At 38.4% G+C, this 13,948-nt stretch overlaps 1 protein-coding gene across 5 annotated transcripts in view; it reads left to right on the top strand.

Annotated features, from left to right (window-relative positions):
* Nucleotides 1–13,948, top strand: part of TRIM9 (tripartite motif containing 9) — a 121,552-nt gene that overhangs the window by 81,448 nt on the left and 26,156 nt on the right. For all 5 annotated transcript variants that reach the window (XM_064365867.1, XM_064365866.1, XM_012451066.2 and 2 more), the window contains exons 4-5: nucleotides 5,074–5,184; nucleotides 6,306–6,459. In XM_064365867.1, the coding sequence (XP_064221937.1) occupies nucleotides 5,074–5,184; nucleotides 6,306–6,459 (265 nt within the window). The remainder of the gene's footprint in view (nucleotides 1–5,073; nucleotides 5,185–6,305; nucleotides 6,460–13,948) is intronic.

The raw sequence follows: 13,948 nt of genomic DNA, 5'->3' as shown, positions 1-13,948 counted from the left end.
AATCCCAGCTACTCAGGAGGCTGAGGCAGGAGAATTGCCTGAACCCAGGAGGCGGAGGTTGCAGTGAGCCGAGATTGCGCCATTGCACTCCAGCCTGGGTAACCAGAGCAAAACTCTGTCTCAAAAAAAAAAAAAAAAAGCATAAAGAAAAATTTTGAAAGAACCACATGTAAAATGTAGAGGTAAGTGGAGGTGGGGGAAGGTGTCAAGGTCATGGTTGGATTAAGAATGAAATTCTCTTTAATGAGCCTCAGGTCTTGCTGCTGATTGTGTTGCTAGAACTGACTGGAGAAAGGAGATTGGCCTGTTAGTGATGGGAATGTAATTGTGGACAGGCAGGATAAAATTTTACCTGTGTATTGTATACTCTCTCCTGGGTTGCTCTGTGCTACGGACAGTGTCTGAGAATTCAAAGGGACACAACAGTCCTTCAGACTCTCCTTTAACAAATAGGTATCAGTGTTATATCCTGACCCAATAAATGACCTTTATAAATCTTCCACTTAAAAAAATAAAACTGTTCCAATGATCGATAGGCACTTGCCATCCAGAACAGATGGTGGCTCCGCTGATAAAACTTTAAAAGCCTTCTCTGAAACTGTGGACTACAGATTAATTCACTGTCTGGTGGGAGCTGGTTTAGACTTTAGTGCAGATGAAAGCAGGAAGACTGTCTCTCAGGCTCTATTTGTGTCATTCTGCAGCTTGCACTGTCCCTGAGAAAAGGACCTCTTGAATCCAGCCCACTGCAAACATGATGCCAAGGAGTCCTCTGGCACATCAGAGCCAAAGCACAGAAATGTGTCATTCAAAGACAACAGTGAGGTGGCCTGGCTTCTGGGAATCATTTTCCATGAAAAATTCAATGTAGAAATAAATCACCACAAAATGTGGTATGAGTAACACAGGTTAAAGAAGGTAGCAAGTAAGAGAGTTGATAAAGACAAGTAGAGAGAAAGTATTTATGCTCTTTAAAGATCTGATTCAAGATAATCTGGCTGATTTCTATAATGTGGGAAATCTTGCTAAATTAATTCAGAAAATATAAGTTAATTACAGGGCACCAAAAATGCTTCTCTGGGAACCCTGTAGTTTAATTTTAAGCAGTGATTTTATCACAGGCTGTTGTGATCATTGTGAATGATTGATTAAAATGAAAAGGTGGACTAAAATCAACTGTATCAAGAGTGAGGGCCAGGAACTCAGGAGTACTGAGTCCTTCCAAGAAGCTTGAGTCATAGAATACAGGAGCCAACGGCAAACCCCTGCTGAAACTCCCTGGTAATTTGGCAGTGCAACAATTAAGCTTCTTTACAGTCAGCAGAGAGCCCCAACACTCCGACAGCTCTTTCAGCACCCAATAAACCATGCTTGATAAGGAAATTCATAGAAGCAACGTGGAATTTTATGAGGACTGAGTAATGTATTTATTTCAGTACATTAATGCATCATTGAACTTAATCCTCTGGAAAGGAAACACAACGATTCAGTCTATTTTATCTCAAAAGCAGACTGACTCTGGGTTATAGTGCTCAGATTCTATCTGTCCTTGTTATTCAGACTTCCAGTACCCATAGTCAAAGGGCAAGTGTCATTTGGATAATGAAATGATGACTATGGAGGTGTCTGCTACCTAGCAGCACCAATACACTGGCTACCAAAATATAAAAATGTCATCCTGATAACAAGTTAGTTCAGCCTCATACCACAGAGGGGAATAGCATATTAGCTGTAGGCCACTTCTCTTTAATTTTTAAATGTTTTACATGTGGGGGTTTTTCTCCCCAAGAGATAGAAGCCTAACCTTCCTGTTATTTTCTGAATAAAAAATAAAATAATTTGTACTCATTGACCCCAGACCAACATATGGTGATGGTGGTTGTCAGGCATACTGGATGTGAGAAGAAAATAAATCAACCAGCGAATTTAAATTCATTCCCCCCAAAATTCACAAAAGTAATCTTTCCATCCAAGTTGTTTCCTTTCACCAATGACAATAAAGAGGTTTTTAATCCTACATTTTATTTTACTTCTTAATGATTATTAAAATTTAAAAAGCAATAACAAATCATCTGTCAGAAAATTGGGCGACCTAAATAGCCAAAACCATCTTGAAAAAGAAGGGCAAAGTTGAAGTTCTTATATTTGCTAACTTCAAAACTTATTACAAAGCTGCAATCATCAAAATAGTGGATACTAGCATAAAGACCACTGTAACAGAATAGAATCCAAAGATAAACTCTTACGTACTTGCTCAAATGATTTTCCACAAGGCTGCCAAGACTATCCAATGAGGAAAAGGCAGTATTTTTAATAAATGGTGTGGGGAAAACTGGATATCCACATGCAAAAAAAAAAACAAAAATGAAGTTAGACACTTACCTAACTTCATATCCAAAAATTACCTTGTAATAGATCAAATAACTAAATATAAAACCTAAAACTGCAAAATCTTAGGAGAAAACACAGGGGAACAGCTTTGGGACATTGAGTTTGGCAATGATTTCACAGATATGACACCAAAGGCAAAGGAAACAAAAGAAAATATTGGTAAGTTGAAATACTTACGTCTCAAAGGACACAAGGAGTGAAAAGGCAACCCATGCAACAGTGTGAAATATTTGAAAATCGTGTATCTGATAAGAGATTGATATCCAGAATATATAAAGAACTCCTACAACTCAACAACAACAAACCCCAGTTTTAAAAATAGGCAAAGACCTGATTACCAGCGAGGCTACACAAATGGCCAATAAACATATGAAAATATGTTCAGCATCACCAGCCATTAGGGAAATGCAAATCAAAATACAACGAGATGCCACTTTATACCTTCACAAAGGCTATATTTTTTTAAATGAGAAAGTAATAAGTGTGGGTGAGGATGTGGAGAAATTGGAACCCTTGTGCATTGCTGTGGGAATGTAAAATGGTACAGCTGCCATGGAAAACAGTATGGTGATTCCTGAAAAAATTAAATGTAGAATTACCACATGATCCAGCAACTCCACCTCAGGGTGTAGTACCTCAAAGAAGTGAAAGCAGAGACTTACACAGATATTTGTACACTCGTGTTTATAGTAGTTTTATTCACTGTAGTTGAAAATATTCATCAGTGGGTGAATGGATAAACAAAATGTAGTATACATACCTCGGAGTATTATTTGCTCTTAAGATGAAAATTTTGACACATGCTACAACATGGTTGAATCTCAGAGGCATTATGCTAAGTGAAATAAGCAGATCACAAAAGGACAAATGTTATATGATTCCACTTATGTAAGAGATTCTTAGCATAGTGAAATTCATAGAAAAAGAAAGTAGAATGGTAGTTGCCAGGGGCTGGGAGGAAGGGGAAATGGAGACGTTGTTTAAGGGGTTCAGAGTTTCAATTTGGGAAGATGAAAATGTTCTGGAGATGGATGGTAGTGATAGTTGCACAATAATGTGAAAGTACTTAATGCCGTAGAATTTTACACTTAAAGATGGTTAAAATTGAAAATGTCATGTTGCATATATTTTGCCACAATAAAACATTAGGAGCAAAAAATCAGAAGTAATGAATGAATGAGTTGTCAAAATATTAGATAGATTAAATGTCCAATAATAAGAGAACAGGAATGATTAAACAAATTAAGATTACCCACTCAATAGGATATTTTTGTAACCATTGATGGTGGCAACATGAAAAATGCCTGTGATACAGTATTAAGTTGGGGGAAAGGGAAGGTAAAATTGCCATACACAATGACTGCAACAATAAATAAGCCTGGTTCTAGAGAAAAACTAAAAAGAAACGTCAAAATACTTTAAAAATTTACATTAGAATGATAAGAGTATTTGCTTTTTTCATCTATTTCCTGCTTGTTTTAGAAAGTGGATGAAATAATTTTTAATGGAAAATAAATTTATAACCAAAAATGAAGGAACAAGGAACATTTTAAAATAATTATTAGAATCTCTTTTGGCTATTATCCATAAAATCCAAAATACTAGCTATTTTTTAGGCTTTTGCAAAGTAGTATAAATATTGAGGATGTGAGTAATTATGGTTCCTGGAAAACCCTTCTTCAATTTTACCGTTCAAAAACCATTCAAACAGGTGCAGTGTAGTCCCAGCTACTTGGAAGCTGAGGCAGGAGGATTGCTTGAGCCCAGCAATTCAAGACCAGCTTGGGCAACATGGCAGGACCCCATCTTTGGAAATATATGGGCATTCAAGATTTGGGTTACTGAGCAGAGGACACGTATGATAAATACCTCTGAAGAAAAAAACTTTTCAAGAAATGTCATGTATTCATCACTAAGCACAGACAGCTTCTTAGAGACAGAAACCACTTGCTCAGAGAGATGCCTATGTAGGTTAAAGCAGACTCACAGCTTGGCAAATGAGCAGCCTTTACAACTGTTCTCCAAATGAGTGGAGTGGCAGTGGCTTTGCTGGGTTATTCTTAAAACTTAATTCTGCATCTGTCTTCTTTCTCCAGCTTGTCATTAGCTCATTGCCTCTCCCAAGCTCCACCTTGACCCTCCAGGTCCCCTATCACTCATGCAAGGAAAAAGATGCAGAACAATTGACCATGGGGCCATGGGGAGGGGCAGGAAGGGACAGGAACTGGGTTCAGATGGTGGTATCTGCTCTTTAAGGTTGAGGGTGCTGAAGGTGGACAGTGTCACAAGCACAGCTGCAGCCAAACCTTGGGGAGCTACAGCTCCTCTACAGACACCCAGAAAACTTTGCACAGCAGAGTCAGCTTCACAGAAAAGAGCAGGGCAAGGAGGAGTTTCGGAAGGTGTTCCTTGATGCTCCAAAGTCACCAGATCTAGGGTTCCAAAATCTATCTGCCTTCTCTTCTGATGGGTCCTGTTGTTACCAGTTTCCTTTGAGAATCTTATCCCATCTGTCTTCCAGAGCCCTCATCCACAGCAGACATTGCCACAAAATAGTCTCATAAATTTAGTTCCATTCCAGGATGGAATGGATTCTGGTTTGAAGAAGCTTTCCAATGGTCCAATTTGCTTCTCTTCTACCCTCTGCCATTTTGGACCATCCTGTTCTCTTTTTAATCCTAGGTGGTTCGAGATCAGATCTCTCACTGCACAGTGAAATTGCGCCAGACCACAGGTCTCATGGAGTACTGCTTGGAGGTGATTAAGGAAAATGATCCTAGTGGCTTTTTGCAGGTAAGAGTTAACTAGTTTCTGCTTCAGATTCTAAATATCCCATAGGACATAGTCTAGGATGCTTAAATCAGATTTCCAACAGCCCTGGCTGGGCCTGGATCCCTCAATAACATGGGAGTGTACATGGGAGTGCCTGCTAAATAAACTCCACTGACTGCTTCCTGGAAGTCTCTGTCACCATGTACTACAAGTCTGAGAGATGCATGGGCATTTTTTGCTTGTTTGTTTTGCTTCTTTTTATTCTTGTGTTTAATCATGAAAACATAATTATCTGTAAGTTCTTTTAAAGTGGAGTTATTGCCTTGCCTAAGAATTCAGTCCTTATTTATTAATGTCTCTTGGACAGTTGTGTCAGATGTCTAAATGTCTAAGTGCGTAAGATGTTTACCTTCTTGACACCTCCTACTGGCCAGAAAGGCAGTGATTTCTCAAATACAGAGATTTTTCATTCTTCAGTGTTAATTGTTTTAGTGAGATGCTGTATAAGCTGGATTTTACATAAGCTTTGATCCCAATTATAAGGAACCTTTTATTGAGGAACATGTAGATCTCTTCCGAGTCGCATTCTACTAAACTAGTCACAAGTGACAGAGGGAGATTGAATATAAAAAATGAAAGAGCTTTCTACCAAAGAATACAGTGATAATCACATGAAGATGATGTGCTTAAAATGTGAGAAATTCCATATGCACCCTCACTAAACTATGTTATGAAACTCATTTCCAAGTTTTGATAGGATGCCCACACTTTAAATTAGAAGGGTTGAGCTATTGATTCTAATAGAAATTAACAAGTTTCCAACATATCGCCCTTTAAAGTTGTTGACACTTAGTAAATCTGTCATAAATAGCATGATCATATATTCAGATTTGTCTTTTAGATCAGTTAACACCTGCTAATTATTTATAGTGTCCCCTGACTCACAAAAGTGTTCAGATTTGCTTAATAGATCATGGGCCACCCTGGTCTCAGTGGGGTCTTCCTCACCAACTGCACTGAGGCAGTCAGGGTATGAGTCCCAAGGCAGTTTGGGAGTAATGCTTCTGGACAGCCAAGGAGCAGTGCTGTGTTTCGAGTGTGGTGGTGTATTTCTTAGGCTGTGGTCTTTTTGATCTGATTAGATTTCTGATGCCCTCATAAGGAGAGTGCACCTGACTGAGGATCAGTGGGGTAAAGGCACACTCACTCCAAGGATGACCACGGACTTTGACTTGAGTCTGGACAACAGCCCTCTGCTGCAATCCATCCACCAGCTCGACTTCGTGCAGGTGAAAGGTATGTCCTTGCATCTTGCGAGTCAGAGAGCAACATCCTGAGTGGATGCTGGTGCTTGAAGCAGGATCAGTACCCCTTTGGCTAATGTGACAATAATCTGGAGTGGCTCCTAACTTATCATATAATGAAAATGTCCCCTTGTAAATGTGTGACCTACCTTTCAGCAAGCTAGATAAGTTCAGATCAACTCAATGCTTGCCTCTTTGAGAGTCTTAGAGACTTCAAGTGCTCAGCACCAGAGAACAGCTGACCTGAAAAGAGGAAGGCAGAGAGAGCAAAAGATCATCACAATACATAAATAAAATATTGGCATAGAAAGTAATCCAGAAATATTGATATAAATCAGGGGAGTCCAGAATTGAAATGACTGCTTCCACATGGGTAGAGATAGTGAGCAAATGGCTGAGCATGGGTCAGTGGGAATTTGAGAGGATCACAGTTGGCCTGCCAATACTGGCAGAAAAATGCAAGCCTGGAAGGAAAATGGAAATTTGATATAAACTTTAAAATTGGATTATGTGATTAAGGGATATGGCAAGGTCTCTCTGAGATTTTGGGTAGGGACTGAAAATATTTTAAGGAAAATGACTCTTTCAAAGAAAAATCACAACTCAAGCCAACCATGCAACAACATAACAACATTTTTATGGCAGTGTAAGTAATACCCATTTGAAGAATATTTCTTTTTAACTTTTTGTTTTGAAATACACAAGAAGTTACAAAAATAGTAAGAAGTTTTGTCCACCGTTTACCCAGCTTCCCTTGATGGTTACATCTTGTAGCTATAATATACCAAAACCAAGAAGCTGACACTGAACAGTGTGTGTATATAGTTCTATGCCATCTTATCCTATGTACAAATTCATATAATCAGCACTGCATCGGGATACAGAACTGCTTAATCACTACAAAGATCTCCGTTCTGCCACCCTTTTAAAGTCATACCCTCCCTTCCACCACCTCTAATCTCTGGAAACCCCTAATCTTTTCTGTATCCCTATAATTTTGTCATTTGCAGATTTTTTTAGATTGAAATTGATTTGCTCTTTGCAACTCCTAATTTAAGCATCCACATAGTAAATGACTGTTAGCATTCAGTGCTTTAAAAGTTTTGTTTCTTAAGAAAAAGCTACCTGCATCCTTTTATCAAAGAGAATTACATAAGCCAGCAGCTTTAGGGCTGTCTGCTTGGGTCCAAGCTTTAGGGTCCACATCATGCAGTTAAACGCATTCCAGTACCTGGTACCAGTACATCTCTCAACTTTTTAATGGATTTTTGCTCTCTTTTATTTTCAACTCTCTCTCTCTCTCTTTTTTTTCTTTTTTTTGGTTTAATATGTGTTGCTTTGGGAAGAAGCCTTCATAAATTTTTAAGTTGTGTATAGATTGGAAATAAGTGTGCTTTGTTACAATAAGAAAAATGTTTAGCATTTATTGAGTGCTAACCAAACCAGACATTCTCCCAAGTGTTTTACGTATAACTCATTTTATTCTTGTAACCCTGGTAGACAGCTGAAGAAACTGAGGCACACGAAGACTGGGTTACTTTCCTGAGCTCACACAGCTATTGAGTGGCAAGGTCAGGATTCAAAGTCAGGGAACACGGCTAGAGAACCAAGTCCTACAACTTCTAGTTGGTGCTATAAAGCTAGTGCCACACTGAGCAGCTTTTTCAAGGGATAAGTGAATTCATCTCTTATTATTAACTAATCTACATTTTTGTTGTAGCAGTTCTTTCTTGCTGTTTAAAAAAATATTTTTAATACCAATGTGGTAGCCTATAAAATAAACCCCTCTTTAACAAAATATAGAGCCCCAGATAAATCCCCCTGGATCAGCCTCTCTTTGTACCCAATTCTTTCAATGACATAAAAATCACTGAAAGGTATGTCACAAGTAGCTTGGAGGAAAAAATATGTCACAAAAGAGCAAAGAAAGGCTTTTGGTGGAAGAGGAAAAAATAAGCTAACCCAATTAGCCTTGGTGAGGGGGCAGGAGGAGGGGGCAGTTAGAGGGTAAAAGCCTCAGGGCTTTGAAATGCTTTAATCAGCTGTCAAAACCCTCTCCTCCCCCATTCACTGGCCTTCTGAGTCATGTCCATCTGCCCATGGTGGAGTCCAGGCCAGTTGGCAGGATGGTGAAGACTGAGCTGGAGCGAACAGGCCCTTCACTGGGTATGGGAACTGCGAGTTCATGCTCTCTGCATCACAGACCACATTTCTAAAGCACTGTCACTTGGCCACTTAGGACTGCACACAAAAGTAAGAGGGACAGGCTGTTTGTCCAGTCTGTTCATGTCTGCATACACAGCAGAGAATACCAAGTATTCTCAGGACCAAAACACAGAACCTCTCCCAGCATAAATCCATCTCAAATCACACAAAACCTGAACAACTATTCATGAAGTTAACCTAACAGGCCATTTGGTATAATACTGGATTACAGTCTTCCATTTTCATTTTCTTTTTAACACTGTCTAATTTAATTTACTTCTGATTGTTATCACTCTGCCTGACTAATTTATATGCTTTGTTTTGTGCTCATTGAGTTTAATTAATTCAGTGAGAGCCCAGTCTTCTTTAGAATCTGAATAATTTTCATCTGTCAGATGCTTGTGATGGAAAGAAAAAGCCAAAGGTCGTGACACAATAGAACTTGACTGGCTGTAGCTGACTTCTATTGGCCTGTGTAATATCTTTTAATATATACACAACTCTTCCTGTGGTAGTGTTAGTCTTTTCATTTTTTAAAGATATTCTTAGTCAGTTTAATAAACTGCACTTTAACAATTTGTCAGTAAAAAATATGTCAAAAAACTGCACCTCAAAAAAAGAAGTAGCATTCAGAGTGGTGCTAAAGTAATCCATCCATTATGAAACTAACAATACATGCAGGTAATTCAATATATATTTTCTTTCTTTCCCTTTCTTCCTTCCTTCCTTCCCTCCCTCCCTCTCTCCCTCTCTTCTTTTTCTTTCTTTCTTTCTTTCTTTACTTCCTTCTTTCTTTTTTTTTGAGACAGAGTCTCGCTCTGTCACTAGGCTGGAACGCATGCAGTGGCCCAGTCTCGGCTCACTGCAACCTCTGCCTTCCCAGTTCAAACGATTCTCCTGCCTCAGCCTCCTGAGTAGCTGGAATTACAGGTGCGCGCCATCAAACCTGGCTAATTTTTGTATTTTTAGTAGAGATGGGGGTTTCACCATGTTGGTCAAGGCTGGTCTCAAACTCCTGACCTCGTGATCTGCCCACCTCGGCCTCCCAAAGTGCTGGGATTACAGGCCTGAGCCACCGTGCCCAGCCTCAATATGTATTTTCTAATTGTGCTAAGTTAGTTACAGGAGGAAGTTAAAATATTTTCAAATATATTTAAAGTATGCATTTAAAGTTCTGACCCAAAATGGTAACTAATATATCGGTTTACTTCTTGACTCAGAATTTTATCAAACTCTCTGGTTTCAGAAGCTCATCGTAGATGCCATTGTTGTTGTTCCTGTTGTTGTTGATACCAAAGAAAGTAGGTCTGCAGTTGGCTTTTGCATATTTACACTCAGAACAGCTACTATTCAGTGAGAACGCACTATCTGAAGTTTTATTCTCTTATTAGCTAAGGATTTAACTAGCCTGTTCTGATTCTACACCACCCTCAAGCAATAGAGATCTATTTGGAGAAGGCTGGTACCTTTTTTCAAATATCCCTAAATTGTAATGGCACGTTTTCTGGTTGTATTTTGATTAGAAAATCATCTCCGTCTTTCCAGACTACTGGGAGTGGCGTTTGATCTTTCAGACCTTTCTTTTATAGAAAACAACATATTAAGCTTTGTCTTCTATTTTTATTAGAGAGTAATTAAAAAACGTTTTTCCACTTAATTCTAAGGTTGTATAATCAGCTCTTTTCCAGGTCACAGGAAGGAAATTTTAAATCTTTTCATAGTCAGCCAAGGGCTTTACTGTTTGGTTGAGCAAAGATTTCAGATACCTCCTTCCTCCACCAATAAATATTAACCCAGAATTGTTTAAGGACACAGAGAATCCCAAGATGGTACTGAAATGAAATGCCAGTTTGTTCATTCTGAGCCAGGACAAAACAATGACCTAATAGTCCACCAAGCCTTTTTAGCTCTTAGACCATTAGCTGTTAATCCCTTTAAGTGCCTCTACTCACCTAAGGGTGTATTTATTTTTATTGACTCAAGTTGAATGTAAGAGCCCTGAGTATGCACCAAGGTCATGGGCAAGGACAGTGTGATCTGAATAGAATCTCCTATAAATCATAGGGGGAAAGCTGCCAGAGGGTTAGCGGGGATGGAATGAGCACACACACTTGCATGTAATCTGTTCATGCTGATAGTTAGCCTGAAATGCATGGACTCAAAATATGCGTTCAGGGTTATCTTTAACAGTGTACCGGTAATAGCTTTCCAGAAACGGCTTGTAGTTCTGCTGAAGCCTAAACTTTCCTCAGATGCCATTTGTATTGTTCGGCCACTGTGAAGGGGAATGACAGTCTACAAATGAACCTTCAGAGAAGATAATGCAGTAAAATTGCCTTCCCAGCCACCATAGTTGTGAAGGTGAAATCTTCATTTGGGGAATCTTTATTGTTCACATTGTAGGAAACAGAAGGAAACTTTGGGAATTAGACATGGAGACTTTACTCCAGTACACTGTTTCTAAACACCAGACTGGAGAGGGGCAGTGTGATGCCATGCTAAGCACACAAGCCCTGGCTGCTTGGCATCAGATGCCAGTCCTGCCACTTATGAGCTGTAAAACCTTACCGTATTTCCATTTCCTCAGCTGCAAAATAAAGATAATAACAATACCCTCGCTATAGGATTGTTGTGAAAATTAAATGAGTGAATATCTGTAAACCTCTCACCATACTGTCGCATTCAGTAAAGTGCTTGAAAGCATTGCTTATGATTAGTGTTCCCTTTTGAGGTTGGGAGCCCAGCTTCTCTTCTCACTTGTCCCTGCCACCCACCTGTGCACTTTCACAGAGGAATTCTAGATGGTTGTGAGTGTTCACAATCTGAAAGATTACAGAAAAAAATTAAACAAATAAGGAAAATGTGAGATTGAATTTGAAATTGAGTGGCCTTAAAAAGGGAAGACATTTGAAAACATTGGTATAAGAAGCTGCTACTGGAAATTTTAATTTTGAGCCACAGCTCTGCCAGACCTCTTTAAGGAAGTCAGTAAGAATAGCTGCCCCCTTGTATTTTAAGAGGAGAATTTTTAGCCTAAAGGTTGATTTTACAGGCTAAAAGAAAGATAAATGCTAGGACCCTGATCAGATCAAGAAAAATTCATTCTTAAGGAAAAAACAAAAGCTGCTCCAGAATGATCACGAAAGTGTAAAGATCCAGTTAGCTATGACAGCCCCAATAACAGGAGTTTCAATAAAATATAATGCTCTTCCTTAGATTTCAGTCCAGGAACTCTAATGCTATCCTTTTCCAAAGGATAAAAGATAGATTAATTGGAAAATACTTTGCATTTCTAGTAAGCCATGTATTTTGTGCCTAATGAAGTTAAATAGGATAACATAACACCCCCATAAAATCTCTTTTTCTAGAATGTCAGCCTGAGTCTCTGCTAATGAGGCTGTAATTTTGTCACATTTGCCTTTTATATACAACATCACTGGGGATAAATAAGGAAAAAGGAAAACTAATTCTCAGCACACAGAGGAATAGATTTAGACAGATTGCAGATATCTCTGGGTTAGTTCTGTCTTTTTTCCCTCTCTACTCCCTTTGCTTTTTTGTCCATTTGCTAATTTGTCTAAATCTGGGACAATATCAAGCTCTGAAGATTATTGAGAGTCTAGACTTTTTTTTTTTAATCCTTTTGGTCTTTAAAACTGTATCCACCAAGGACTTATAAATTAAGTTCTGATGTTTTAATTACCCATGACCTCATGTATTTCAGTTACTCTTTTAATTATTCCTATGTCTACACAGGTACATTCGAGTTTCTTATCAGACGCATTGTAAGCATTTGCATGATTTAAGTTGAAACCATCTGTGATCTTATTCTTTGATTTTTGTAATTGATGAAATGTAGACTTGCCTGAAACATGGACAAAGGGAAAAAGAAAGACTAATATGGAACTAATGAAATATAAGAGTCTAAGGAATTGTTTCATGGTAGGTGCTAACTAATAAGGACAGTTAAGAATAAATATCCCCCAGGGGGAATCATTCATGTCTCTACAAGCCCTTTAAAGAATGGTTTGTCTAAACCTGCTATATTTTTCTTCCACAGTAAATATGTTTAAAATGTATTTTAATAAAGAAAACAAATTTAAATTAAAAAGTAAGTCCCTAGTAGTTAAAATGACCTAAAGTTAATCCTCCAGTTATAACTCCTGGGCAATGCCTATTTATGTCTAGATATTCCCATTAGAAGGAGTTGTGTTCTGTGTCCTTCTTTTCCAGCCAGTCCTGTAGTTTATTTACTGAGCAAGACAATGAATTTATTTCCTTTCCTCCAAATCCAGATTTCTGGGGCTTCTGACACTACGGTAGCCATAGCTCTTTGCTAAGATTTCATCTAAACCCTGTGCCATTGAAACTTAAAACATGATGTCTTCTCGTAAACCGATTGCCTCCAATTTTAACAGGCACTAATTTTGATTTAGCTATGTTCGATTGAGTAGCTCAGACATGGCTTTATTGTGATATCTCACAATTTTTTCTTAAGTATAAGACAAATGACCAGCCTCACCTTCTCATTTCTTATGTTACAGTCACTGCTTTTGTTTTCTACGTTATTCACCATAGAACCTGTTTTCTAAACTGCTGTAAAACTAAACACTGTTTTGGTTGGGATGACTGACAAGGCATTGATTTAATTCAGTGCACAAGACACAGAGTCCAATTTTGGTACAGCATACCAGGTTTTCCATGATGAACAATTTGTGCACGGAATTAAATCAATGCCCTGGATGTGGTCCAAGCTGTTCGTTCCTGTTATTAAAGTGCTAAAGTAATAGTAATAACAAATCAATGTTTTGGTGCTGAAAAAATTTTTAAACAGTTGGTAAAATCATGGTTCCAAGCTACTTATATTGAGTTTAAATATGAAGAACTGGATTATTCAGTAACTAATATTTCTGGGATTACTCAGTAACTAAAACATGGTTCCCAGCTACATATGTTGAGTTTACATATGAAGAACTGGGATTTTTCAGTAACTAATTATTCAGTAACTAAATAATATTATTTGGTTACTAAATTCAGTAGCACTAATATAACTAATGTGTCTGAAGGCTGAACTAATTTGCAGTTTTAAGTACTAGGAAAAGAGTCACAGTATAAAATGTGCAAGGGGGTGTTGTGACTCGTAACAGCATGACATACTCTCACATGGCTGCAAAGACATCTTGAGCCTCCTTGTCATGCTTCAGGCCCCCAGGCCATGTCCCTAATGATTCCCAGGCTCACAGTTGGGTGTTCTATACCTGAAAATGACTAGGCTT

The sequence above is a fragment of the Aotus nancymaae genome, unplaced genomic scaffold (assembly GCF_030222135.1).
Source record: "Aotus nancymaae isolate 86718 unplaced genomic scaffold, 86718_ANA_hifiasm-v0.15.2.pri h1tg000062l, whole genome shotgun sequence".
Lineage (NCBI taxonomy): Eukaryota > Metazoa > Chordata > Mammalia > Primates > Aotidae > Aotus > Aotus nancymaae.
This window is presented reverse-complemented; position numbering and strand designations above follow the sequence as displayed.